The sequence below is a fragment of the Besnoitia besnoiti genome, chromosome VIII (assembly GCF_002563875.1).
Source record: "Besnoitia besnoiti strain Bb-Ger1 chromosome VIII, whole genome shotgun sequence".
Lineage (NCBI taxonomy): Eukaryota > Apicomplexa > Conoidasida > Eucoccidiorida > Sarcocystidae > Besnoitia > Besnoitia besnoiti.
The window spans coordinates 411,554-435,948 of NC_042363.1; the positions used below are offsets into that span (position 1 = coordinate 411,554).

A 24,395-nucleotide genomic window follows, 5' to 3' on the forward strand; every position below is an offset into this window, starting at 1 on the left:
GAGGAGAGTTTCGGTCGTTCACAGCCTCTTTGGCATTTCCTTTGCAAAAAATGTAAGCTGATCGTCAGCCATGTCTTTGGACGACACTCTGTCGGACCCCGCACATCTGCTGAACTATGAACTGTGGCTTCGATGGTCTGCCGCAGTATCGGCGGGTCGTGTCTTAAAAAGGAACAGAGAAACGGTTAGTGCTCGACTCGTGCTTTCATGTGCACTGACGTTGTCGAGGGTACTCTGCCGGTGGCGAGCCTTCAGCGGAACGGGTAGTAAAGCGTCTTCATGCATGTCAGTCCTCCTCGCTGCTGCTCCCGCTCGCTCCGTCGCTGATGTCTTCTGTGTAGGAAACTCCGGGGCTACCGAACAACAACGGGCTCCTCCAATGCGTGTGAAAGCTAGCTACACATATAGTGAGTTTTCTGTGAGCCCATTCTTTGATTCAAGAAAACACGGCAGCGCTGGGGATGAGGCGCAAGCAGAGTTGGAAGCAGGAGAGCGTTGGACTATCACCGGCGCACCTGCTCTGGGCACTCGCACACCCGTTCCGCATGTGGAGATTCGAAGCGCATCGAGCTTGCCTCTGTTCATAATGATACAGGAGGCAAGGCACACGGAATCACAAGTGGAAGCTTGTTCTTCCGATATTGATCAGTTCACAGGGGCACTGACGGCATCTGCACGTTTCTGTACGCGTGCAACGGAGCCAGGGGCTCCGCTTGTCCATCGATGCCGCTGGCGGACTCTTTGTAGATTAGCGGAGCGGAGCGCCGCTGCTTGCAGCGTCACGGCTCTGAGTACACATCGCTCAGAGACTTCGTCTGCCGGTGGATCCATTCTGTGTAGTCTACCAATCCGAAACTACAACCGGATCACAGGTGCTGCATTGTTGAGCGGCTAGATGCTCTTCTACACCCAGCGGGATGTGCTGCTTCTGAGCGAGGGCACTCTACGTCAAGGGAATGCCCGTTGCTTGCATCAGGGTCGCAGTGCAAAAACAACCGTGGATGCAGCGGGTTCGTTGCCGAAAGCACGGAACGGTACACCCGCGATTAGAAAGAGTACCTGTTCTACCGCTGAACCACTTCTTCAACATGCCCTAGGGAGTTTGAAGATCAGTTGACGCCCGAAAGGGAGGTCGCAGCTCGCTGGTGCGTTTCTGATACCCAAAAGGTGGTAGATGGCCCTGCTGCGGCAACTCCGTAGGCGAGCCTCTATAAAAAACGTCTGATGTGCTGATATCTCTCTGTAGAGGGAGTATTGCTTTGCGAGTGACGAATAGTGGGGTGCGGCGTGAAGTGAACTTAGAGCACGCGGGGATAGGCGGTCACAGGCACAGCTTGTGTGGAGTAACGGGGTTTGTCTGTCTTCGTTCCTCACTGCAGCTGCCTGTTTCTTGATACCGCGGTTTGATCTGTGTGTGTTTCCCCCACTGGCTCTCCGAGCACAACACGGCGCACAGGCACACATCGAATCTGGTACGAGAACTCGCGTCGGCATGACGGACTCAGTTTGAAAACTACATTTTGCCGCACACCGAAGCCCTTCGATGCCATATTCACAGCAACGCCTGACGCCTGCTACTGCATGTCGGCCCCAGAAGAGGCAGCCCCCAACTCGAAAACATTGGGGGGCAGATCTCGCTCTGTCGCCTCATCCCATGCGGTAAGCCGGTCAGACGTCGCAGAATGTGAACTGGAGGCTTCTCGCTCAACAATTCGTGCGTTCATCATCGTCAGCCGTCAAGTAACTGCCATACTCTCAATCCACATGCACGCGGGAAACAGGAGATAGGGGTACTATCATCGGACGCAATGCTGAACAAATATCGCAACCGTGGCTGCCCTATATCTACGATCCTCGAAGCGATAGGCTTCAAATCCTAGTTTAGTGCGTGTGAGTGTTCTAACGCTGCGTACGACGACGGCTCTAATACCAGCGTGAATGAGCATATTGTCGCAGAAACGCTTCTTGAAGACTGGTGCCACAAAGATAAGACCGGAAATAAGGCAAGCTAACACGCGGACCTGCATTTTCTACACAACCCTTCCGTGGATGCATGCCCTCCCAATCGAGAAAGGGTTGCAAACTCGGTAATCACTTCTCCTCAGCAGGTGACGCGACGAGTGTCTACTGCTGGCACGCCGCGCCAGCATGTCAGACAGATGCGCTTGCAAGAACGGGCTGCCCCCCTTTCGAGAGGACAGCACACACAGGATCGAACTGCGCAAGTGAACAATGTGCACGATTCCGACGTATGGATGGACACGTAAAAGGGAAAGGCTGCGTAAAGAACTAATAAGAGTCATTGCCACCAAACGCACGATGCCGCTGCAAAACGGTACTGAACTCTGCCCTGAACAATGGACAAAATCCGGACACATCTTGTGACGGGAGTCTGGGCAAGCATGACGGGAGAATGCCACGTTCGTCGAACCTGAAAATTCTAGAAGCACCGCGGACTACCTAAAAACAAGCGTTCTCGTCCGCAGATTGAATGCCCCCCCCCTCTGCCCCCTCACAAGTCTCCCCGTGAGATGCCCTAGCGAACCGCGAAACAATCCACAGCCAGAGAGCACGCGAATAAAAAGATTTCACTGGCGATAAAGGGGGGAACAGCCTCTCTCTGTGTGTCTCGGGGACCTGGTTCCGGATCGCGTGTGGCGATGACAGGGAGAAGAAACGCGTGGCGGGACCGCATGCATGCGCGCTCCCAAAGAAACCGCAGCAGAGAAGTCGCACACCCAGACCAAACAGACTTCGGATTCTTCGCCCCCTCGACCCCGGCGCAGCCGCCATGGAGCAGTGAGGATGGACAGAAACTGGATAAATCCTAAATACAACAATGCAGAGAAAAAGCCGACGACGGGGCTCGAACCCGCGACCACGAGGTTAAGAGCCTCGCGCTCTACCGACTGAGCTACATCGGCGAAGGTAAGAGCTAGCGATGCTCTCACCATGAACGTGCGCGTTGATCCCTCTTTTTAGCTCCATCGGGTTGAACAGGAGGCACCGCGGGCGTGTCTTTTACCTGCTGGACTGCACAATGACGGGTGTGGTTCTTAAGGGCACAGAAATATGCTGCCGATAGTCGACAGCCTCCACGCGTGAGCCTCCGCCACGGCGACGTGCGTCCTGAGACTGCCTGAGGCTGCAACACCAGTGGCCGCACCCACGCGTATGCTTCATGTAGATCGCAACGGAAGGTCAGATCGTGAGGAGATCCAGCAGATCTCCTACCAGTGCAGCGGTAGTTCACTACCTATAACTTTCGAGGGAAGCATACATTGTGTGTTTCCAGCAGCCTGTGACAGCTCTCGGGCTGTTCTTAGACCCGCCAGCACAACACTACAGCGACGGAGCGCCACTATATGAAGGCAAAACTGACATCCTCGCGCCGCAGTTACGTCTCACATGGGCTGGCCTCTCAGCAGGCGTGTATGTACCATGTTACGTCGAGAGCATCATATCGGCGCTTCACGGAAGGGATGGTGGGAAGGACGCTCAGACTGCATCGGTAGGTTAAGTTGCTGAAGCCGCTCAGTCGGTAGAACCGGAAGTTTGTAACTTCGTGGTGGCAGGATAAAGCACAGTCGTCGGCATTTCTCGTCGAGATGGGCATCTTCTCCAAAATCTTTCTGGACCTATTCCGTAAGCAGCGATGGGCTGATGACGGTTGGTGAAAGGAGCCTGGAAATAGTGAAGAAACAGCACCAGAGACGCTTTGCAGTGGCCATCCTCAGCCCGCGAGAACCAACTGCAAACAAAATTGGTGCATATGAACAGAAAAGCCGACGACGGGGCTCGAACCCGCGACCACGAGGTTAAGAGCCTCGCGCTCTACCGACTGAGCTACATCGGCAAAAGCTGTGGAAGACGCACAACGGCAGCCGATATAGTGTTCTCTCGGTATTATAAGAAATGCCTTTCCTGCTTAATGACTGAATGTATTCTACTCGAGTCATACATCTCATGGTCTCTGATACCATGGACAGAGAGGCTAGTGTTTATGAGGGCGGATCGGCTTCTCTTGTGCAGCGTGGAAGCAGGTCGAGCGCGGAGGCCTTCCGAGAGCAACACGGAGTCGTGGTCGCGTGTGATGTTGTATTAGGAGCAGTGATTCAAAATCAGTACTGAGCCAGCCGGCCACTGATGGCCGTGAAGCGCCATTAACTAATGGCGCTTCAGTGGGCGCACCGTGTCAGTCTAAGAGGAGCACGCTATTATACTCTGCCTACCTCGTACACAAGACTAACTACGAGTGACGGGGTACACCTACTGGCTTCACATGTTTTATGCCTCTCAGGACTTGCGATTTTGTGGGGTGGTACGCTTTAGGTACATCTTGGAGACTGACTCACGTATCCGGGGGACAGGGGAACTCGTCCGTACGAAACTGCACTGCAGAGCCGACTACATGAACCAGCGCTCCATGCTTTCTACTGCTGCTGTGTATTCAGTTTACTGGAACCCCATGAGATCGAGTAAGCAGATGCTGTGCAAAGGAGCGAGATAAAAAGCAGGCGATAATGCACTATAAAAGCCGACGACGGGGCTCGAACCCGCGACCACGAGGTTAAGAGCCTCGCGCTCTACCGACTGAGCTACATCGGCATGCTTGTGCTTGCTGCTGGCCTGCAAAGTTTGTTGATCTTCAGAGGGTTTCATTTTCCGACGGCCGGACTGCTCTGATGGCTTAGTTCACCGCTGCATTTCGCGTAAATTGGCGAGTAAGTCTATATTCAGCTGTGGATTTCTCCCATAGGCAGGCTTCTGAAAGATGAAGGAGACAAAACTAGTGCTTTACGATCTCTAGGTGTGTTCTCCTCGACGAAGGCAGGACTGAGCAAAGTTCAACAGGCAATGATGCAATGATGCTCCAAAGAATTTGCCTGTAGTGCACATAGTGCCGAAATGCAAAAAAAGATCCTGATGACGAACGAAGGAAAATTTTAAAAGCCGACGACGGGGCTCGAACCCGCGACCACGAGGTTAAGAGCCTCGCGCTCTACCGACTGAGCTACATCGGCAAGGTCGGGTCCCCCGTATCCCGGTGCTCCTTACTGCTTTGCGAAGGCGTCTATCATGCTATTACCGTGCCTCGCTTTCATCCATTGGCATGCCAAGATAAGCTTTCGTCAGCGGTCTCCTCGCACGCACCACTGTCCTAAAGAGGAAAGGGGAGGAAGCGCCTTTGACTTGAAGAGAAGACAGTCAGCAGCGCAGGGCCCTCGACAGCTGAGCAACGCTTATGTGCAGTTGAACTGGCATCAGAACTCCTCGTGCTAGGGAGAGAGCCTCCTTGAAGAAAAGTGATGTGGTACATCCTTTTCAGACTCCCTACTCTGCCTAGCCTCAGCATGCGATTCTATCTGCTGGCGCTGCTTCTGAAGCTTCCCGTGTGTGAGTCTCGCAATCAGACCCCAGAGGCGTCTGACGCTTTTTTCAGAATTTGAGAGATGCCGTGGGTTAATGAGACCGTCGTGGCGCGTGCGCCTTACCCTCCCTTCTCACACTGTGTCTGCTACTGTCTCTTCAGTCATGCACTCGCGACGTAAGAACTGAGGTGTAGCAGTGGATGCTCAACCGAGTTAGCAGATCTTTACCCATTGCAACGAACCTGAGAGCGCGAAAGGATGAAGGTTCAACAAGTGAGGGCGTATTCACGCGTCCGCAGTCTTTGTCGGACACTGCGTTTCCAGCGCGACGGCCGCGCCCAGGCTGTAAGATTCGCGGCATACACAAGCGCAGAGACTGAGACAGGAGGCGGCGCAGGCGCCTGAATAGTGAGCCAAGGCCTGGCAAACAGAGGCGCAGGGACGGCCGTCACCCGGTTCAGCCTGCCGAGTGGGGACCCGCGAAGAAAGATCGAGTGGAGCAGAGAGAGAAGCCACACAACAAAGACGCAGAGAAAGCGGTGATAAGAGGGAAGAGATACAGAGAAAAGCAACAAAAGAACACAGGGCCCAGAAAGGAGGGCGCCAGGGGACAGAAGGCCCGGGCACGATGAGTAAGGAGGGAGGGACGGAGAGGCACCGACGGGAAAGGGAGGCGTAGAGACGGCAGGCGAAGAGAGGAACGCAGCAGAAATAGAAACGCGTGAAGAGTGGAGATAATTAAAGAGAAGATGACTGAAGAAACGATCTGCATCTGGCTTCTCCCATGATTCTCCCGCGCATGCGATTCACTTCACCCGAGAGAAACTGGCAGCGCGGAAAAGCCTCTAAGCGTTCGTCTTTTCGCGCTCTTCGCAAGATATGCAACACTTCTCTCCGGCTTGGTTGTCAAGCATCTTTTTCCTCTTGTCCCTCCAATCGTCGTCCTTCTACAAGACATAACGTGGCTTCTTGCTTCCGTTTCCTTTCAGTCTTCAACCTCTTCTACGTCTCCTGAGGCCTTAGCGTCTTCCGGTGTGCGTCTGCCCAGCTCCGCGAACAGTAGTAACCCTGCCCTGCCGGGCGCCCAGACGCACCACACTTCTCTAAACAGAGTGTGTTCCCTTCCTCATCGATCTTCCGCGTGCTTAGCATTGACCTTGCGAGCCGGAAGGCCCGTGAGACTCGACTTGCGTCGCGCCTTCAGCACTGGATCCGAGGAGACGGCGAGAGAGAGAGGCGAAAAGGGCCACCTCTGCTGGCAGATTTGGCGTCTTCTAGTGCTGTGCAGCTCCGCAGGATCTCGAAGGAATTCCCTCAAATCGTGCCACATTTCCAGCACGCTAAGCATAGAACCGCTCCTTCGATTCGCCTCTACCGCATCTGCCTTCGCCTCTCCTGGCTGTCGCAGCTTGAGCTCGCAGCGGCATCCCGTCTCTCAGGGTTTTAGTTCGTAGATTGTTTCTCTTCGGCTCGAGTCTCCTTTCGCCCGTCAGAAAAAAAAATCGCGGTGTTGCGCTCTACGCGCAGCGCTTGTGAGTCCCCCAAAGGGGGATGCGGAGTTATCGGGGTGTAAGCGTCTCAGCGCGTGGCTGTTTGTCTCTGCAAAATGCCAGCCCCGCCTCTCCGTCCGCGTGCGTCTTCCCACAATCTTCTCCCTTCTGCCGCTGCGCACGCTTTCCCGCCGTATGCAGCTCCTGTTCTGCCGGTTGGCGGCAGCGGAACGGTTTTTTATCGCCCTGGTCCTGCGCCGACCTCGTGTCGGACGTCGCATCTCCACGGAGAAGTGACGGGAAAGCAGAGTCTCTGCGGGACGGAGGGACAGCCTTGGAAGAGCGCTCGACGAGACTCGCGCGCTGCCTTCGAAGGCGAATGCGCGACCGCCGCGTTTTCTCCGCTTTTACCCGGCGAGGAAACCCGCGGGCGTGCAGGGAGAAGGGAACGCACGTGCGAAGGTGACCATCAAGAGGGGGAGAGCAGTGAGCCGTGGAGGACAGCGCAAAGCGCAGATCCAGGCGAAGACGGAGGGCGACGGGGCGGGCTGTCCGTCTTATCGGGGGCTGGTGTACGTACACCTGGTGGCGGGAGACACCGGGACTTTTTCCCGTCTTTTCACTTCGAGTCAGGTGGAAAGGAAAACCAAAGGCCTGCGAATGCCTTCTCCCCGCAAGGCCAGCCAGAGGGCGAGGCAACTGAGAGTCCGAGTCTCTCAGCGGGCCCCTGCCTCCTTCGCTCGCGGCCAGGAAATGCCTCGCCGCTGCCGGAGACGTTCCACGGCTCGAGTGTATGTACACCCCGTCCCTCTCCTGGTGGCAAGGAGGAAGCGACTAGCGGTCACCGCTTCCGGAGTGCCAACGACTTTCTCGCTTCTGGTGATGCAGCCACAGCGAAGCCGACGTCTTTCGGGCCTGCCTTCTATGCGGAAGACACCCGGCACGCAGCTTTTCCTACGCCGTCCAATCTCCCGTTCTCTTCTTCCCCGTCCTATCTGCCCTCCGCCGCAGACGCTCCACAGCCGCTTTATCCGGAGGACGAGCAGCCGCTGTATCAGCGCGTGCGCCTGCAGCTCCTTTCTCTGCAGTACACTGAAAAATTCGACCCGGTCAACACGCGCCTGGTCAGCAGGCTGCTCCAGGATGTCGTGAAGGCTGTTGAAAATTTCCAGCTCCTTATGAAAAAGTGAGTCAGAGAGTTTCTTCTTCTCTCTCTTCAACTTTATATGCCTCGCTCACGTGCCGTCGGCGCCCATGCTCGTCGCTGCATCGAAGAGTTTCATCGACGCATAGTCTTGTACGCCTATGCCTTCAGATCGCTTCTTCATTTGCAGTGATGCAGTTTCGAATTGAATTCGATAGCTGCGGCGGGGGGGCGTGCCTCCTGGTTGGCCCTGTAAGCTGAATCTTTCACGTGTTTTCTTGTACGCATCAACAGCGATATTTGCTTTTCGTGGAGTAAACCTTTTTCGCTTTTACGCTGAGACGACTATACATATATATGTCGAGAACTGGTTTGGTAGACGCGCGAGCAGCGGATATATATGTGTATATGTATATGCGTTTGAAGAGTCTGTGGTTTCTGTTCTGTGTGCATGTTTGGAAAAATTAGGTACAAAGATCTCCAGGCTCAGTGTCTGAGCGAGCGCGAGGCGAGCTTGCGCGCTGAGCCTGCGTGCGCGCGCTTCGAGGCAGAGGCGAAGGAGGCGAAGGAGCGCACCCGCGGGGCGGAGCGCGCGCAGGACGAAAAAGCGGCCCTGTGGGAGAGAGAGAAGAAGGAGAAGGCGCAGACAATCGAGACGCTGAGGGGATTGCTGGCGAGGGCGCGGGAGGATCGCGCGAAAATCGAGGAAAAACTAAAACAACAGGAGTACGTGCTCGCGGATAGAGGGAGGGAGAGCGTCACACAGAAAGCAGAAACAGCCAGTCTCGAGGCCTTTGCAGATGTCAGTCGTGTGTGGCGCGGTGGCGTCTCGCATGCGTGCGCGGCGTCCAGACGCTCTTGTGCTCGCGCCGGGTTTCGTCTCTCTTCTTCAGTCTTTGTTTCTTGCGTGGCTTCCAGTTTCCTTCGGCGCGTCTTCCCGCCTTTGCGCTCTTTCTTTTGCAGCGTCTCAGCGGTGGAGTAGTTACGCCGTTGTGTCGGATTCCTTCGCTCTCTCGTCTCACACGCGTGGATTTCCATCTCGCGTCTCCCGCTTGATCTTCAGAGTCCAGGGCATGCATGCCAGGCGCTTCCAGAGTTTTTCGCGCTCGCCTTCGCGTCCACGCCGCTCGCTCTCGTCTGTCTCCCAGCGAGCCGTGCAAGACGACAGGCGGGAGAAGAACGAAGGCCGCAGCGAAGAAGGGCGCCCTTTTGAAGGCTCGAAGAAGGACGACGCAGAGCTCCGCCTGTACCGACAGCTGACCGAGACGCTGCAGAAAAAAGTCGAGCGCATAGAAAAGCAGCGGAAAGAAGAGGCACGCGAGAGAGAAGCGAAGCGCGAGGGAGCAGACGGACAGGACGTCTGGAAGGAACAGCTGAGAGAAAAGGAAGAAGAATGCAGGACTCTGACCAAGCGCCTCGCCGCCCTCGACGCGCGCTACCAGGTGACCACGCTTTCTGCGGCACTCAGCCGCGCGTTTTTTTTGCGATGAAATGAGGAAAAAAGTGCTCCCAACTGGAGCGACTCACTCTTCTTCTTTTTCTTTGCGTCTGCGTTGGAACAGGCGCTCCTCTATCGCTCTATCTGTTTGGCAGTCGAGGGAGTGTGCCGCGGAAACTCACGAGAGTCCAGTGCCCGCTTGTTTCAGACTAGATGCCTGTCGCAGAGTTTACTTGACAGGCGCGCACAACGCGGAGGCACCCTAGCGAAACTCCGTCGATACAGAGACTCAGGGCGCGTATATTGGCAGGCGGAGGGCGACAGGACTCGCTGCCTTTCTCGCTCTTTCTTCTGTGCCTGCGCACGGGCCTGCGACGTTGAGAGACTCGGGAAACCGCGAGCTGCATCTCTGGCTGCATGCGTCTACCTACCCCGTTACACGTAAACAACCCCACCACCACTGCCTGTTATATGTAAACGTAGCGTTTAGGGTTTCCCTAAACCCTAAACCCATATATATATATATATATATATATATATATGTATATGTATATAGCAGCAAATAAATCTTCGGAAGGTGTCTTTGACGCATCAATATACAAGTGTACAAATATATATATATATATATGAGTTTATGGACCGGATGAATAACTTTGTGAACGAAACTTGTGTGCCTCGTTCTCTGCGTTCTGGGGACCACGTGCGCAGGCGCTGAAGCAACGCGCCGCGGCTTCTGGGCTCGCCGCTCGCGTTGAGAAGGAGAAAGTGAAGGAGTCTGACACTCGGCGCCGGTCGCGGGTGTTTCGCGCGGGGGAGGAGGCGGGCAGCGAGAGCTGCTCGCCGGCGGACTCGCTTTTTTTCAGCGGAGAAGAAGCCGCGCAGCGAGCTCAGCCAGAGCCTGCACCGGCGAGAGAAGAGGGGACACGCCAAGAGGGGAGGTGTGACGGCAGCGAAGAGCGCGAGCGAGGAGAGAGCGATTGCGCCAAGATGGAAGCGGAGATCGCAGCCCTCGTCGCGCAAGCCGCAGACCTTCAGGTAGAAAATGGGGAGAGAAACGATCAGCCCGTTATGCCGTGTCTCATGCTTGCTTTGTGCGGGTATCTCCGTTTTTTAGCTCCTCGTTTTTGACGTCCCTCGGGTCCGCCGTGCTGTCGCTCTTTGACTGCCTGCAAGCGCGTCGCGCTTATGTGGGCGCTGCCATTCCTTTCCACGCTTTGCGAGTCGTGGCAGCGTCGTGTGTCTCTCTTCAGACTCGAGAGCAAGAGGCTGCGACGGAGGCGACGAAGTGGCAGGCCACGGCGCGAGCGGAGTCTGAGGCAAGGCGGGAGGCTGAGCAACAGTGAGTTAGACGAGTTTTCGGTTGAGACTGGAATCAGAAACGAGGTATTTTTTGCTGCATTTTCGATATTCTTTCCTTCCCCCGAAGCAAATTGGAGTCGGCATTTTCGGCGCAGCGTGGTTCACCTTCCCTCTCTGGCGCGCACCGTTTGTCTTGACACGAGGCTCGCGGCTCTCGCTCTCCTTATTCGCGGAGTAGATCAGCCGGCGGCAAAGGCGTCGGGCTACGGTCTGCGAAGCGAGCATCAGGACTTCAGCGAAAATTCCTCGAAAGGAGGAATGCCAATTCTTCTGTTTCGCTGCTGAGTCTGCGTCTTTGGAGTGGCGGCACGCGAATAGTGATTTTTTTCCCCTTCTTTCTCCGTTTTCCACCTTAGGGTCGAGGGACTGACGAAGCGCGTGGAGGCGCTCCAACGCGAGATCGACGAGGTAGGACGAAACGCATGACATCTCAAAAAACGCAAATAGACGAAGGCAGCGAGTTCTTGAGACCGCTGCAGCAGCGAAGAACAACGACATCTTCCTTCTTTGGCGAGCGGCGCTGAAGAGACAGAGAGCCGGTACAGCCACTTAGACGCGTAGATCAGTGTCTGCATTGAATATGAGTAAGCGGGATGGCATGCGGGGGGAGTCGCCGTTCTCATCGTCAACCCTAAACCCTGACGTCGCGCAGAAGACGAGATCGCGAGTGCGACAGGAAACCAGAGAGCTCCTTTTTTGCGTCCGTGTGCCCTCCTCAGGCGAGAGGACGCTTGGCGGCGGCGGGCACTGAGGGAGGCAACTCCGCGTCTTCTCGGTTTCCTGAAAACTCGGAACTTGGGCAGCTGCGCGAGAGGCTCCACGCGGTCCAGGGGGCACTCGAGCGCGAGCAGGTGCGGAGTGCGCAGAAGGACTTGTTGATCGGTCGGCTGGAAGTTGCGCTGACGGAGATCAGGGAGCAAGTGAAAAGCATCGTGGAGCGGAACGAAGCGCTGCAGGACCAAGTCCGCTCGAAAACCGAGGCGGCGATTGAGATGGAAAAAAAAGCAGAGGTGAGCCTAGGCGAAGAAGAGAAGAGAGAGAGCGGACGCCGCGCGACGCAAACACGAAGTCGCGACCCTCGATCTGCGCTTTTTCTCGCCAGGCGTCAACGGCGGACTCTCGCCAAGAGCGCGGGCTTGAGCGCGCGCGGGCGGACAACGCGTCCCGCGAAAGGCCGCTCTCACGCGAAAAAATATGTTCACGCTATAGCTAAAAAGAGCGTCTTTGCCTCGCGGCTCAACGCCTGGCGGCTCAGGCAGTCACCGGAGAAGCGGCTTCGCAGCGCGCTGTGAAACGAACTCTTCGAGGCTCGGGGTTTGGGACGGGAACACTTTTACCACCGCATACTAAGCTAGAAAGTACCATTCAGGTACGACGTGACGCGCAGTTACAAACCGGTGCAATGGTATGGAGTTATCTGGATGCGATAGTTCAATCAAACCAAAAGCCGTGTGTAAGAAAATTAAACCAATTGATAAATATGGTAGCTAGGGAACAAACTTCTCCAGACGTTCTTAACCCAGCTTACGTATTACATCTGTCGGTGAACTAGCGTTGCTAACTGACTCTTGCTCAAAATCTTCTGCTTCGAGTGAGAAGAATGGAAAAGGAGGCAGACGCACGTCGCCGGCGCGCAGAGGAGCGCACATGTCGGGGTACAGCCGCGCAGGAGAGAATATTCGCGGATTGACGCTGCGACCAATGAGGCAAATACAGCCTTTTTTATCGTCTGCAGATGCTCACGAGGCGCCTACAAGAGCTCGAGGTAAGGAGCCGCGGCGCGTTTGTGTGAATGCACTTTGAACTCGATGCCAGGCGAGCTCTCTGTGCGCTGTGGCTCCGCTCTACCCTCTCTTACCTCGCTGGCATTCGCAGACTTGCCTGTCTGTGTCTTCCGCATTGTTTTGAGAAACGAATTCCCCACGTCCTGCGTTCTTCTCGGCGTCTCGTCTCATTGGCTGTCGCTGTCGGCAAACAATGTGACACCTGGATCTCCGCTCTGACCCCTCTTTCCACCTTCGTCTTGTGATGAAAAATGTAATTATTTTTCGCTTTAGCTGCTTAAGGAAAGTTCGTTTGTGCTGCCTACACTCTATTCTGTGCGTCGCTCCATTTCGTCCCGCGGTATTTTCCATCTTGCGTGCATTTTCTGCAGCTGCAGATGCTCAGGCTGGACGCGGCAGAGCCTGCGCGAGAGCGGAAAGAGGCCTTTCCCGAGGTTTCTTCCCTTCTGCCTTCGTCTGGGCGCGGAGAGTCGGTGGAGGCTGAGGTCGCGCAACTAGAGCAACAGGTACGCCGCGGCCTGCGTTCTGCGCAGCGCAGTGCAGGTATGCAGAGAGTTCTCTACGCGTTTGTTGTAGCATACATTCATTATAAATGCACAGATATGCATACAGTCGCTCGTCAGGCGCAAGCAGGCCATACGCGTACCTCCACGCATGTGTAAAACAACCAACATGTACATAAATATATATATTTATGTCTATGCGGATGCGTGTTGATTTTTTCACGTTCTGTCTTTCTTCTGTCTCCCTCTATTCGACTTGCTTTTAGGTCTCGCGCCTGTCGCAGCTGCTGGCGGCGGTTGAGAAGAATCGCGGCAGCGAGGTCCGCGGTCTGACAGCGCAGCTGGTTGTGAGTCAAGGATTTCGCACTTTTAAAACTCGCTGAGACAAACTGTCCGCGTTTTGCTATGTCAGAAAATATCCCTACTGGCGGTTCCCGTAACTACATTTGCCGCGCCGTCTACAGCAAACAAAGGATTAAACCAAGAGCTTCAGGCACGCGCTTCATGGTTCAGCGTGTGTCTATGCAGGCAGTGTGCGGATTGTGGATATATATGCGATACATAAAATGATTCGTGAATACAGAGCTTTGCACAGACAGGAACAGACAGATAGCTCCCTGCTTGAGCAACTCGAAAAGGAGAGAAGCAAAGGAAAAGAAAGAGGTCGCGAGGATGTATTTTTCGCGTGTGTGTCTTTCAGGCGGCTGAGAATAAAATCATGGGCCTCGAGAAAGGTACCACTTTTCTTTCTTCCCACTTTTGACCTCTTCATCTCTTGCATTTCCTTATTTTTCTCTAGCGCTGCTACTTTTTTTTCTCTCTCTCAGTTTGTATTCACTTTGCCGCGTCCGCGCAACAGTCGGCGGTTCTGTGCGTTCCCTTTTCTCGCCTTGCCCCCGCCTTTTTTTTCGTTTTCTCTTTTGTTTCTGCATGCCAGATCTACGCTCTCCATCTCCGATTCGTGGCACGTGCTATTTTGTTTTCAGAGGCTAGCCAACACCAGAGGCGGGAGTCTCTTCGGCTGGATCGTGAGCTCGAGCGCCTCCGCGAAGAACTGCTGCTATCCGATAGAGAAAGGGACTCCCTCCGCAAAGAGGTCAGCTTTTCGTGCTCGCGGTCCTTAACGCGTTTTTCTTCGAATCGAGTCTCTCCCTGCGCCGCGCGCCTTCTCCAGTCTCTCGGCGTCGATGAGTCCCTGAGGCGGCTTACCGCGGAAAACGCGCACGGGTTTTCGCTGCCGCCGCATTTCTTTTTCTCGCTCAGCTCCGATGCACCAGCATTCTTAGATGAATCGACGGAACAAAAGACGACAACACTTGATGACCGCCGTCCGTGGTCGGGGAATCGAGTCCCGAGCGGCTCCCTTTTCCTCGGGATGCCTCGTGTTTATTTAGGTGTGTGCGGCGCTGCGGATGACGTCGCGCATGCAGAGGACTCCAGACGCCTTCACCTGCGTGCGAGAGGGCCTTTGCTCTCTTTTCCGTTGCCGCGAAGTAGTGCGTGTTTTGCAGCGACGTGCGTCCTTATTTTCATGTTTTTTTCAGCTCGAGGAGAAGGAGGAAGCGGCGGCCGCCATGGAGCGGCTGGTGGCGCAGCGCGAGAAGGAAAAGAGCGCGATTCTCTCGGTGCGTTCACGGCCGTGGTCTTATTTTTTGTCGTGTTTCTGGGGAACTTGGCACCTTTGCTCGCTTCTGCTGCGCCCTCTAGTCAGCCTTCTGCGCAGAGCGAGTCATGCGCACTCCGACGGATGCAGCTTTTGAATGTGCGTGCGGATGCGCCGTTGGAAGCTAGTTTGACAGAGTGCGAGTAGAAGAGTTTCCAGGACACATGCATGCGTGTATGCGTGCGTGTTTGGCTTCCACGCGTCTGGATTTTTGTCTGGCGGGCGCCTATGCCTCGAGCGTGTTTGTGACGAGTGTGCCCTGTTTTTTTCTCAGGACTTTGAGAAGAGTCGAGAAGCGGCCGCTGCGGAGCGCGAGGCGGTGACGAGCCGCGCAGAGCAAGTGGAATCGCATCTGCAGGAAATTCGCGTCAGCCGCTCTCCCCTTTTTCTCTCTTTCTGCGTATTTTTCTTGAGCACATGCGGCTAGAGAGTGTTGGCCTCGTGTGTCTGAAAAATTGACTCATTCCTCTGCGTCTCGCACGCTTCAGCGGTTCTCGCCGTCGCTTGCGTCGCTTGGCCATGTCACGTTTTGTTCGCGGCATCATCACGATGTAGTCACGTGTTGCCAGTTTTCTTTAATTCCTCAGTTTCGCGTCTCCTCGATCGGGAGACTCTTCAGTCCTTCGCATGCACCTAGTCTGCGCCACTCGAGCGGGATGGTGCCTCCTCTTCAATGTGGCGGTTATTTCTTTTTTCAGATTGAGCGAGATCTCCTTCAGCAGCGAATTGCGGAGATGCGAAGCGAAGTCGAGGTGAGCAGCGGAGATTTGTCGCGTGGCTTCCGCGTTGCCGCAAGAAACGGCAGCCCTGGAGTTCTCAGTCGTTAGACAAACGCCTGCCTCTACGGACACGCACACCGCGGTTTTCTCCGTAGCTGCAGCCCTACCCCCCTGCATGCGTTAAAAAAGTTCACAAAGAGACAGACAGAGAGCGATTTATCAGCGTTCGGCGTGCGTAGATTTGTGAGTGCGTGCAGAGGGCCGCGAGGAGGTCGATGCCCGCGTGCGCGTGTCTTGTTTTTTTTTTCAGGCCTTGAGTCGTGTGAGCGAAGAAAATCGCGCGCTGGCTGGTGAGGCGGAGCGTCTGCAGCGAACGCGCGAGGAGCTCGAAGAACAGCTGCGCTCTCAGCGACTTGCGCATGAGCAGGTACGCCAGAGAGCTCCTCTAAAGCTATTCGACTAAATAGAGCTTCTTCCTAAGAGGCTGTTTGATAAACACAGGAAAAGAGAGGTTTTCGAGTTCGATGAAGATGCTGTTTTATTAAATAGGGCGTTCTTACTCAGAGAACGAAAAAAGAATAATCTCAGAGAAAGGAAGGAATTCTAGCTATATGAAGATATTGTTGCATTAAATGGAGATATCTTAGTTAAAGACTATTTGATAAACTGGAGAAGAGAAGGAATTTTTACATCTATAATCAGATCATTCAAAGGCGACAATAATGCCGAAATATATAATTAGAAATATCGAACGATAAAGTGCGAGAAAAAGAAGAGATGATGTAAAAGACTTCAAGGCAGTGAGAGCGCCCTCTCCTGAACTTGTGCAGACTTGCATCTGGATAAACGCCCTGATTCGTATGCCTTTCGTGAAACACACAGAGAGGCTCGCCAAAGGCATGAGCAATCGATATCTATTTCAACTCTTGGAAAGCTTACTGCCTCCACTAGAGGCTGGCTAATCGTTTCCTTAAACCTGCGCACACTCACGCATGGAGGAGGTGTTGCGTATCTGAGCGAGTCTTCTCCGTTTTCGCTTTCTCATTAGGAGCTTGATTCTTTTTGTTCTTTCTTTTTTCAGGTCATTCAGGAGCTGCAGAGTATGCAAACGAGACAGGAACAGACAATGGCGCTCTGCTCCGAGGTGAGTGGGGGAAAGTGTCACAGGGGTCTGGGCGTACAGGAGCACCGTTTGGAGAAAAAACTGTAAATCATAGAAGGAAATACTTTACGCTGGCCTGGAAGGACACAGACGTTATATACATTCTATTTGCAAGATCCTCCAGTATGTCGTAATAGTAGGAGCCTCGTGCTTCGTCGAACGCATACATGCGCATATATATATATATATATATATATATATATATATATATATGCATACATACAAAGATGTGAACATGTATGTATATAAGTATCTATGTATGTAGGCGTCCACAAACCTCCTCTGAAACAGATAAATAAAAAACTTTTCTTGTGTGCACTCAATCGAGATTGTTTACGGCACGAGAAGAACTTACGAGATGAACAGAGATAAGCCCGAGATAATTACATGGTCTTCTGAGTAGAATCGCCTGCGGCAGGGCGTTCCCTTTTACGCGGAAACCGTTTTTTTCTTGTGTCTCAGCTGACCCTGGAGAGATCTGAGGCCGTTGAGGCGGCAGAGACACACGAGCGTCGGGTTGCAGAGTTGGAGGTAAGGAACTTTTCACGTCGCTGAAACTGGGCTCTTGACATGCATGCATCTCTCCTCATGTGTGCGTATATTGTGCTTTTCGCCCCCTTGTCTTCACTGTTTTCCCATGTCGCGTCGCATCAAATTTCGAATGTATCTTCACCTCACGTGTGCAAAGTTTCTTATTCATCGATGTCCTCTTCTTCCATGCTTGTTCCTCGCCGTCTCATGCCTCTTTCTCCCTCCCGATCGCGCGTGTATATCGGCTTTTCCAATTTCTTTTCTCTCCCTTCCGGCTCTGCGTGCGCTGCTCCTCCTTCAAGTGTCTTTTTTTGATCATTTGTTGTTCAGGCCGAACTGGCTCTGATGGCGGAGCGGCAGCACCAGGTGCTTCAAGAGCTCGCCGCGACGCAGCGCGCCCAGCGGCAGGCTGAGGAGGACTACTTCGTCCTTCTTCGAAAAATGGAAAATCTAACTGAACAAATCGCCTCTGCGCCTTCGACAAGCGAACCAGCCTCCCTTCTTCACTGGCGGTCGACTGCGCCTTCCCTTTCCACTCCACAGGCACTTTGAGCGCGCCCGCATGCGATGGGCCCCCCTCTGCAAGGCGTTCGCTTCTATTTTGAGACCTAACCGCCTTTTTCTGTCCCCATATTTATTCGTGTGTAGGTGTTTGACGGAAAGGTGTGCAGGCGTTCGACTAAGTAGATAACAGTAGGTGTAAATGCTTGCAAAAAGAGAGCCAGAGAGAGTCGCGTGCCCATGCGGCGAATATGAGGGTGGGCGCTTGAGGATTTGAGCGAGTGGGAATAGTTTTGTCAATGCAGCATCGGCTTCGTTTTCCGCGAGTTCTGCGCCTTCGTCAGAATCTTTAGATGTTCCCGATCTGCGAGCCTCGAACGTCTGGCTCTCGCTAATCTTTTGAAGGAAAAATCTTTTTTTGAGTAGACTCGCGGGCGCGAACCGGCAGCTCAAAAACGCAAGCTCTACGCATGCATGTCGGAGAACGCACGTTCCCCACATGCATACATTAGTGTATACGTGTACATATGTGTATGTATCAGTAAATGTATCCTTGCACCTGTACACTTAAATATATATATATATTTGTATGTATATATTTATATATATCGTTGAAGACTCATGTGTTTTTGCAAGCATGGATGGAAAACACTGCGTATGTGATACGCGTGCGTGTTGACCTTTTCGTCCGCGACTTCTGAAGGATTTTTAGAGGACCCGAGGCTCTCCGCCACACGGGGTACCCTCCGAAGCGAAGGGGAACTCTCCCGATTTGCATTTCTCTCGCTGCACCGATTTTTTACGAAAGTTAAAAAAACGTTCTGAGTGCAGATCGCTGCAGGGGACTGCCAGCTGCAGCGGAAAGGATACAGCGTTTATCAGGAAGCTCGCGGAAAAGGGTGACTCAAGGCAAAAGTGCGAAAGGATGAGACAGCGACAGACGCGTAGCGGCAGATTTCTTCGGCGAAACGCCACCGGGTCGTGCTGATAAAACGAACTTTCCTCTCTCCCTCTCCTGTCGCTCTTCTTTCTTTCCTCTTGCTTGCCTGCGTTTTCCTTCTTCTCCGCCTTTCTTTCTTCCTATGTTCTCTCTTCTCTCCTCCGCACGTCTCTTTTCGCTGTGTCTGCCGCTTCCAGTCGGCGCTTTCCTCGCTCCTCGGTTTCATGTCGCTCGCGTTCACTCGCCCTTTTCTGCCCTCCTCTCCCCGCACTGGGCTCCGCTTTTTCTTTCACGTCTGTCGCGGGCTTAGAAAAAGAATTTGGTCTCCTGGAGGATGAATTTCTGCAGTTTGTTCTGCTTGACACCGAGCCGCATGCGCTGCTTGGCTTCGCGCTGGACGAAGGCGCGTCTAGGCGCCAGCACCTTCCGCTTGATCTCGCGCTCGCTCAGCCGCAGCGCCTGCTCAGAGAGGCCGCGCCCGTTCCTTCCCAGCGAAGAAAGGAGCAAACGGTGATGCTTCTCCTGGCGCAGGCGCGTCGCCAGCTGCTGGCGATGCTGCAGCGGCAGATGCTCAAGCGCTGAGGCACTCAGACCGGTCGTCTGGCGCCCGCCCAGCCGCGCCAGCGACGTCTTCAGGTTGTGTGCGCTCTGTACGCAGACACCCAGACGCGCGTCAGGAAATCAAAGCAGAGACGAACTCACTCCAAAACACTTATTTAGATGCATATACCCACGTATATACGGATATATATATATATATATGTGTACATACACGGGTGAATGTATATTTGTTGACATACACAGATACATATACATATATATATATACATATATATATTCATATAAATACGTAGGCATGTGTACTGGTAAATACATATATAGATGTACATTTAAACATATACATATGATTATGTAGTCCGAGGCATTTGTGTTGAAAATGGCTTTCGCTGGTGAAGGCGAGGAGCCTGCGCTGGCGTGGAAACAGGTTTTTGCATCGAAGAGACCGGCCGTGGTCTGTATGCCGTCACTGCTTGCAGTGCTAAAAGATCCGAAAAAGACGACGCACTCGTCCCTTCAGACTGGGCACCGTGCAACGCGTGTACGAGCTTACTCTACACAGTCTGCCGCACGAACGTCTCTATAGCTAGGCCTGTGTATACAGTTTTGGAGACGCATGTTTGCGAGCCTCAGACTCATCTGGCGACGGAGAAGGCACAGAAAAACACGAGAGACATGAGTTGAAGAGGCTCGTCGTCGCCCCTCCGGTAGAGCTCACCAGCTGGAATCGCGGATTCGCGTGGAAGTCGGCGAGGACTTGCGCCTCCGCCTCTCCGGGGAGGCGACGGACCAGCCGCTGCTTGTAGATGTACGCGACGTGGCGGTTCACGAGTCTGAAAAAAAATAAAAGTTAGAAAGTGGACGGAAACGTGCGTCTATCGGCGAAACCGTTTCGCTGCGACCGCGAAAAAGCGGACTGAAAAAGCCAGATGTGCACACATATTCACACATAAAAATATGCACTCATAGATCTGACTCGAGTGGGGATCGGACTGGATGCCTAGGGGCCTGTTTATGCTCGTGCTTCCGCACGCCAAGAGAAGACGAGAGGAGAAAGGCGCCGCAAAGTGACGCAGACAGAAAACAGAAAAAACTGAGAAAATTCGAACTCACTCTCTTCCGTCGGGAAGGCGGAGATCACCTGTCTCTGTCAGTCTCGCCTGCATTTCGCCGCTGAGAAAAACGATGTCAACACACAAAAGGAAAGGTTCACAGCCAACAAAGCGAGAAAGAGAGCAAAGCGAGCTCGACGCGCATCTCCGCAGCGCATGACCTTTTTACGAATGCGCTTAATCCGGTCGAAAAACACGGTACTACATGAACAACAATACACACTATATACGTATATACATTCCATTCACATATATATGCATATATCAGCATGCGAACACGCAAATACGAATAAACAGAGCGACCTCTGCACACAGTCCCTCGGCGCATCCTTTATTCCTTTTTCTGAGGTTCAGCTGGCGAGTCGTTCCTTCTGTCTGCTCTCTACGCCACGGATGTCGCCCGGCGCGCGGGTGAGCGGCGCACTCGGACGCACCATTGCCGCACGACGCGTTTGAACTCGCGCGCGGAGAGCCCGTGAGTCGCCTCGCGCAGGCGCGACGCCTCGCAGGGCTCGTCGTCGCTGTCGTCTTCGTCATCCGAACTGGAGACGTCTTCCCAGCTGTCGGAGTCTCCATCGTCCCCGTCGCTCTCTGCGTCGCTGTCTGCTTCGGCGTCTTTGATCGCGGCGCGCGCGCGTCCGTCGAAAGGCAGTTTGTCTCTGCGGCGGGCGAGGAGGGCGAGGTAGGAGGCGCGGAAGTCGTAGCAGGCCTCCATGAGCGCTCGCTGCAGTGCGGAGGTCTCTTCGGCGGACTCCGTCCAGCGGAGCTGCGTGTGCCCTTTACTCTGCATGTGCTGCTGCGCGGCAAGCACCGAGCTGAAGCGCTTCTCGCAGAGGAGACAGCGGGGCCGGCGGAGCTGCGCGCGCCAAACGAGCCGGAGGAAGGCCTTCGCGTCCACCAGGTACTCCGCGTGAGGCACGACGAAGCCAAAGGTCTTGGTCATGTAACTCAGGCACTCCCGCCACGTGCGAAACGGCGCGTGCGCGTCGAAGAGACTCACGCACTCGGGTTCTGTGGAGAGTGCAAAGGCGCGTAGTCGCGCGCGCTCGCGGCTCGCCTCTAGCTCCGCCGCAGTTGGATAAGATCCCGCCGCGACGCCCGCATCCGACGCCGAAGAAGTCGCGTCCTCACCCTCCGCCGCACAGGCCTCCCGCGGCAACGCGCGCGCCTTGTCCGCCTTCCGCGCCTTCAGGTGGTCTTCCCCGCGCGTGGATAAGACGCCCAGCGCCGTCAGCGTTGCCACGGCTTGCGCGCGCTCCTTCTCCGTCGACGGCAACGCAGAAGAAGAAGAGGAAGAAGAAGGGGCGACGGCGGCGGCCTCCGAGCGGGGTGCGGAGGGCGAGGCGGAGGAGAGGCCCTGCAGCGTTCTCTGGAGACGGACGGCGGCGTCGATCTGCGCCTGCTTGTCGCGACTTTTGTCCTGCTTCAGCTGCGAGGCGAGGAGCGCGACTTGCATCTTGCGCGCAAAGTCCTCCTTCGAGACCGGTGCCAAATTTCCCACGCTTCGCCGCAAGTTGTACGCGTGCCAATCCGATCGCTGGTGTTCCTTCCGCTCCAACGCAGACGCGAACGTCGCGCGGCAGCACCGACAGGAAAAAGAAGCCCCGGGGACGGGGACCTCCATCGCGAGAAGACAGACGAGACGCAGACGAAGCGCGAGCCTCGCTCAGTTTCACACACACGCCCCGAGAAAAAGCGGCGTGCGCAGAGACAGCGAGACCGCAGGCACAGGCGGCGGAGACCCCAGCCACGCGCGCTTGGCTCTACTTCCCTCTAGATCGGGAAGTAGGGAAACAGAATGCGGTTTATGGACGTCGGATTCGAGCGGGAAGCGCGCGCAAGACAGCTAAAAGTGTTGAACGCCGCAAGAGAGGTCGAAGTCCAGCGGCGAATCGCCGTGCGGGCACGCCACGGAGACGGGTAGCGGCGCTAAGGAGGGGGATCCCTGCAGGAGCGAGACGGAGACGAGGCGGCTGGCGAGAGAAAAGACAAGAGGCCTCCGGGCTGGCTTTCGAGGAGGAACTGCAGCGCAGTCCCGCGTCGCAGCAGGCAACGTCGGTGCAGCGTCATGCAGCCGCGCCTGGGAGACTCGACAGGCAAAAAGCCGTGGGCGAGCGGAGCACCTGCCGCACGAGAGTCGCCGCGGAAAAGAGCGAAAACCGACGAAAGAAGAGTCGGCGAAGATGGAAGAGGAGTGGGTCGAGTCACGGCGCTCCAAAAAGTCAAAAAGCCTGCAGAATGCGTCTCCCCACTTTTCACGCTGAGAAGAACGAAGCGCGCGCGTGGAGCCTGGCGGAGTGCATGTGCTCATCGGCCGCTTGCGAGTTCGAGAAAAAGACGCGATTCGCGCGAAAAACAGAGATGACCCTGACGGGCTGTGGAGAGAGTCCGCGGCCTGCGTTTTTTTCGAATCCAGCCTGGAACCGTTGCCAACTGAGGCGATTTCCGCCTCGCAAGCGCATGCGTGTCTCGGAGATCGCGATTGCCGGCATGAGCGGTCGACGCCGTCGCCTCAGGTCTGCTTTTCCTGAGACTGCAGGCGAAAAGCAGCCGCGGTGCGAGTCCGTGTCTTGAGCCGATTCTGTGCCTCGTGGCCGCGCGTCCCCCGATTTCTTTTCGTCGAATTTCTCTCCGCTTCGCTGCGCTTGTCCGCAGGTTCCTCTGCGCGGCCGTGCTCAGTTAACGTCGTCGTCGCGGCGCCTGGGCGGGTTGGTCGCCGGCACCATCGAAACCCGGCAGGGGGCTTGGAAGCTTTTCCAGATTTCTCTTTTGTATTTCGATTTCTTCACATCGGGCATGGCCTTCTAAGCGCGTCGCGTGTCTCTTCTTCGCTTTTTCTGTCGCGCGCGGCGCTTCGTCTGCAGCGTCACAAGCCTTCTTGCTCCTCTCTCAAATTTGTCTCTCTCTCGTTAGATGAACGAGAACGCCGCGGCGTCGTCGGGCTTTCCTCCATCTCCGTCGCCTTAACATTTCTATCTCTGCGCGGTTGCCTCTTGTCGCCGACTACCGCACTCTCGTTCTGCTTCCTCTCTCTCTGGCGCCGCGCAGCCTCCTTGTGATCTCTCTGTCTTCAGCTGCAGCCCCGGCTCCCTCGCAGCTCGCCGCCATCGTATTCCTCGCGTTTGTCCACCTTTTCTCCTCTGCGGGCCTTTTCTCTCGATCGCGCGCCTCGCTGTCTCCTGTCCTACTTCGGGTCTCTTCTCGTAGCTGTTGGAACCCCCAACGTGTGGAGAGCAGCGGACGCACTCGCCGCGCTGACGTCGACGCGCCTCCAGCGAAAAGACGGAGAAACCAACGCGAAAGACAGAAAAAAATGGTCAGACGCCCGCTGCCTCTTCCTGGCCGTTCGCCGGTAGGAGAGAATGTGCACGTCTGCGCCCGCGACGCCCTTTGTCGTTTTTCTCTTGATCTCTAAACGTCGCTTCCGCAGACCCTCGCTCTCTCTCCCGCTCTCCGGCTCGCGTGCGTGAGTGCGTCTGTATATTGTCCTCTCCGAAGAGTCGGGCGAGAAGAGGCACGTACTTGTGCGTCGCTGGAAATCAGTTTTGTCCATCTGCCTCCTTCCTGTCGCGGGCTCCAGTCTACATCGAAGCCCGCATCCATCTCTCTACAAAGAATCGTATGTATATATATATATATATATATACAGTCGTGTGGAGGCCTGCCTGCCTCACAGACGTCTTGATGGATATATATTTTTTTGTTTATTTTTTCATGTATCATTTTCAACCTCCTCTTTCGAGGTGTCTTTTTCGGCTTCAGACCCAGTTGCATGCGGTCAGGCAGGAGACGCCCCGGTCTGAGCGGGGGCCTTCGTGTCTCTCCGCTTCCGTCAATTATGGTGACTGCGACGTGGAGCTTTCAGTCGATTTCTGTCAAGGCGGCTCCAGGTGCATGCACGGCTTTCCAAATTTTTTGTCCAGAAACGAGAGTCGCGAGTGTGAACTCGAAGGCACCTTTGCGGCCTCTGCAGTGGCCTCTGTGCGAGTCCGTACCCTAGCCATTAGGTGACTGGCTCTTCGGCTGTTTGACGGAGAAAGCGACGTTTTTCCTCCCTCTGCAATTGCGGAGCGCGCTGGGAAGGCCTCTGTGAAATAATTTCAAACGGATTTTCTCGCG

General features: G+C 54.9%; 2 protein-coding genes and 4 non-coding genes across 6 annotated transcripts; 1 reads left to right on the plus strand and 5 right to left on the minus strand.

The window, feature by feature from the left end:
* Positions 1-2,851: 2,851 nt before the first annotated feature.
* Positions 2,852-2,924, minus strand: BESB_085840. The gene has a single exon. It is a non-coding gene; the product is annotated as a tRNA-Lys (tRNA).
* An 859-nt stretch (positions 2,925-3,783) lies between these two features.
* Positions 3,784-3,856, minus strand: BESB_085830. Its single transcript has one exon. It is a non-coding gene; the product is annotated as a tRNA-Lys (tRNA).
* A 679-nt stretch (positions 3,857-4,535) lies between these two features.
* Positions 4,536-4,608, minus strand: BESB_085820. The gene has a single exon. It is a non-coding gene; the product is annotated as a tRNA-Lys (tRNA).
* Positions 4,609-4,951: 343 nt separating this feature from the next.
* BESB_085810 lies at positions 4,952-5,024 on the minus strand. The gene has a single exon. It is a non-coding gene; the product is annotated as a tRNA-Lys (tRNA).
* Positions 5,025-6,978: 1,954 nt separating this feature from the next.
* Positions 6,979-17,717, plus strand: BESB_081880 (uncharacterized protein; the record flags this gene model as incomplete). The annotated part of the gene is made up of 18 exons (XM_029366538.1): positions 6,979-8,048; positions 8,475-8,732; positions 9,070-9,448; positions 10,153-10,479; positions 10,695-10,783; positions 11,160-11,211; positions 11,523-11,813; positions 12,959-13,093; positions 13,357-13,437; positions 13,791-13,824; positions 14,077-14,186; positions 14,635-14,715; positions 15,028-15,120; positions 15,452-15,505; positions 15,783-15,899; positions 16,554-16,616; positions 17,097-17,165; positions 17,496-17,717. 18 exons carry the CDS (start codon positions 6,979-6,981, stop codon positions 17,715-17,717), a joined length of 3,525 nt encoding a protein of 1,174 aa, XP_029216998.1.
* Positions 17,718-18,912: 1,195 nt separating this feature from the next.
* BESB_081890 (uncharacterized protein) lies at positions 18,913-21,900 on the minus strand (the record flags this gene model as incomplete). The annotated part of the gene is made up of 4 exons (XM_029366539.1): positions 18,913-19,254; positions 19,883-19,997; positions 20,278-20,337; positions 20,711-21,900. The coding sequence occupies 4 exons, from the start codon at positions 21,898-21,900 to the stop codon at positions 18,913-18,915; spliced, it is 1,707 nt and encodes a 568-aa protein (XP_029216999.1).
* Between the last annotated feature and the right edge of the window lie 2,495 nt (positions 21,901-24,395).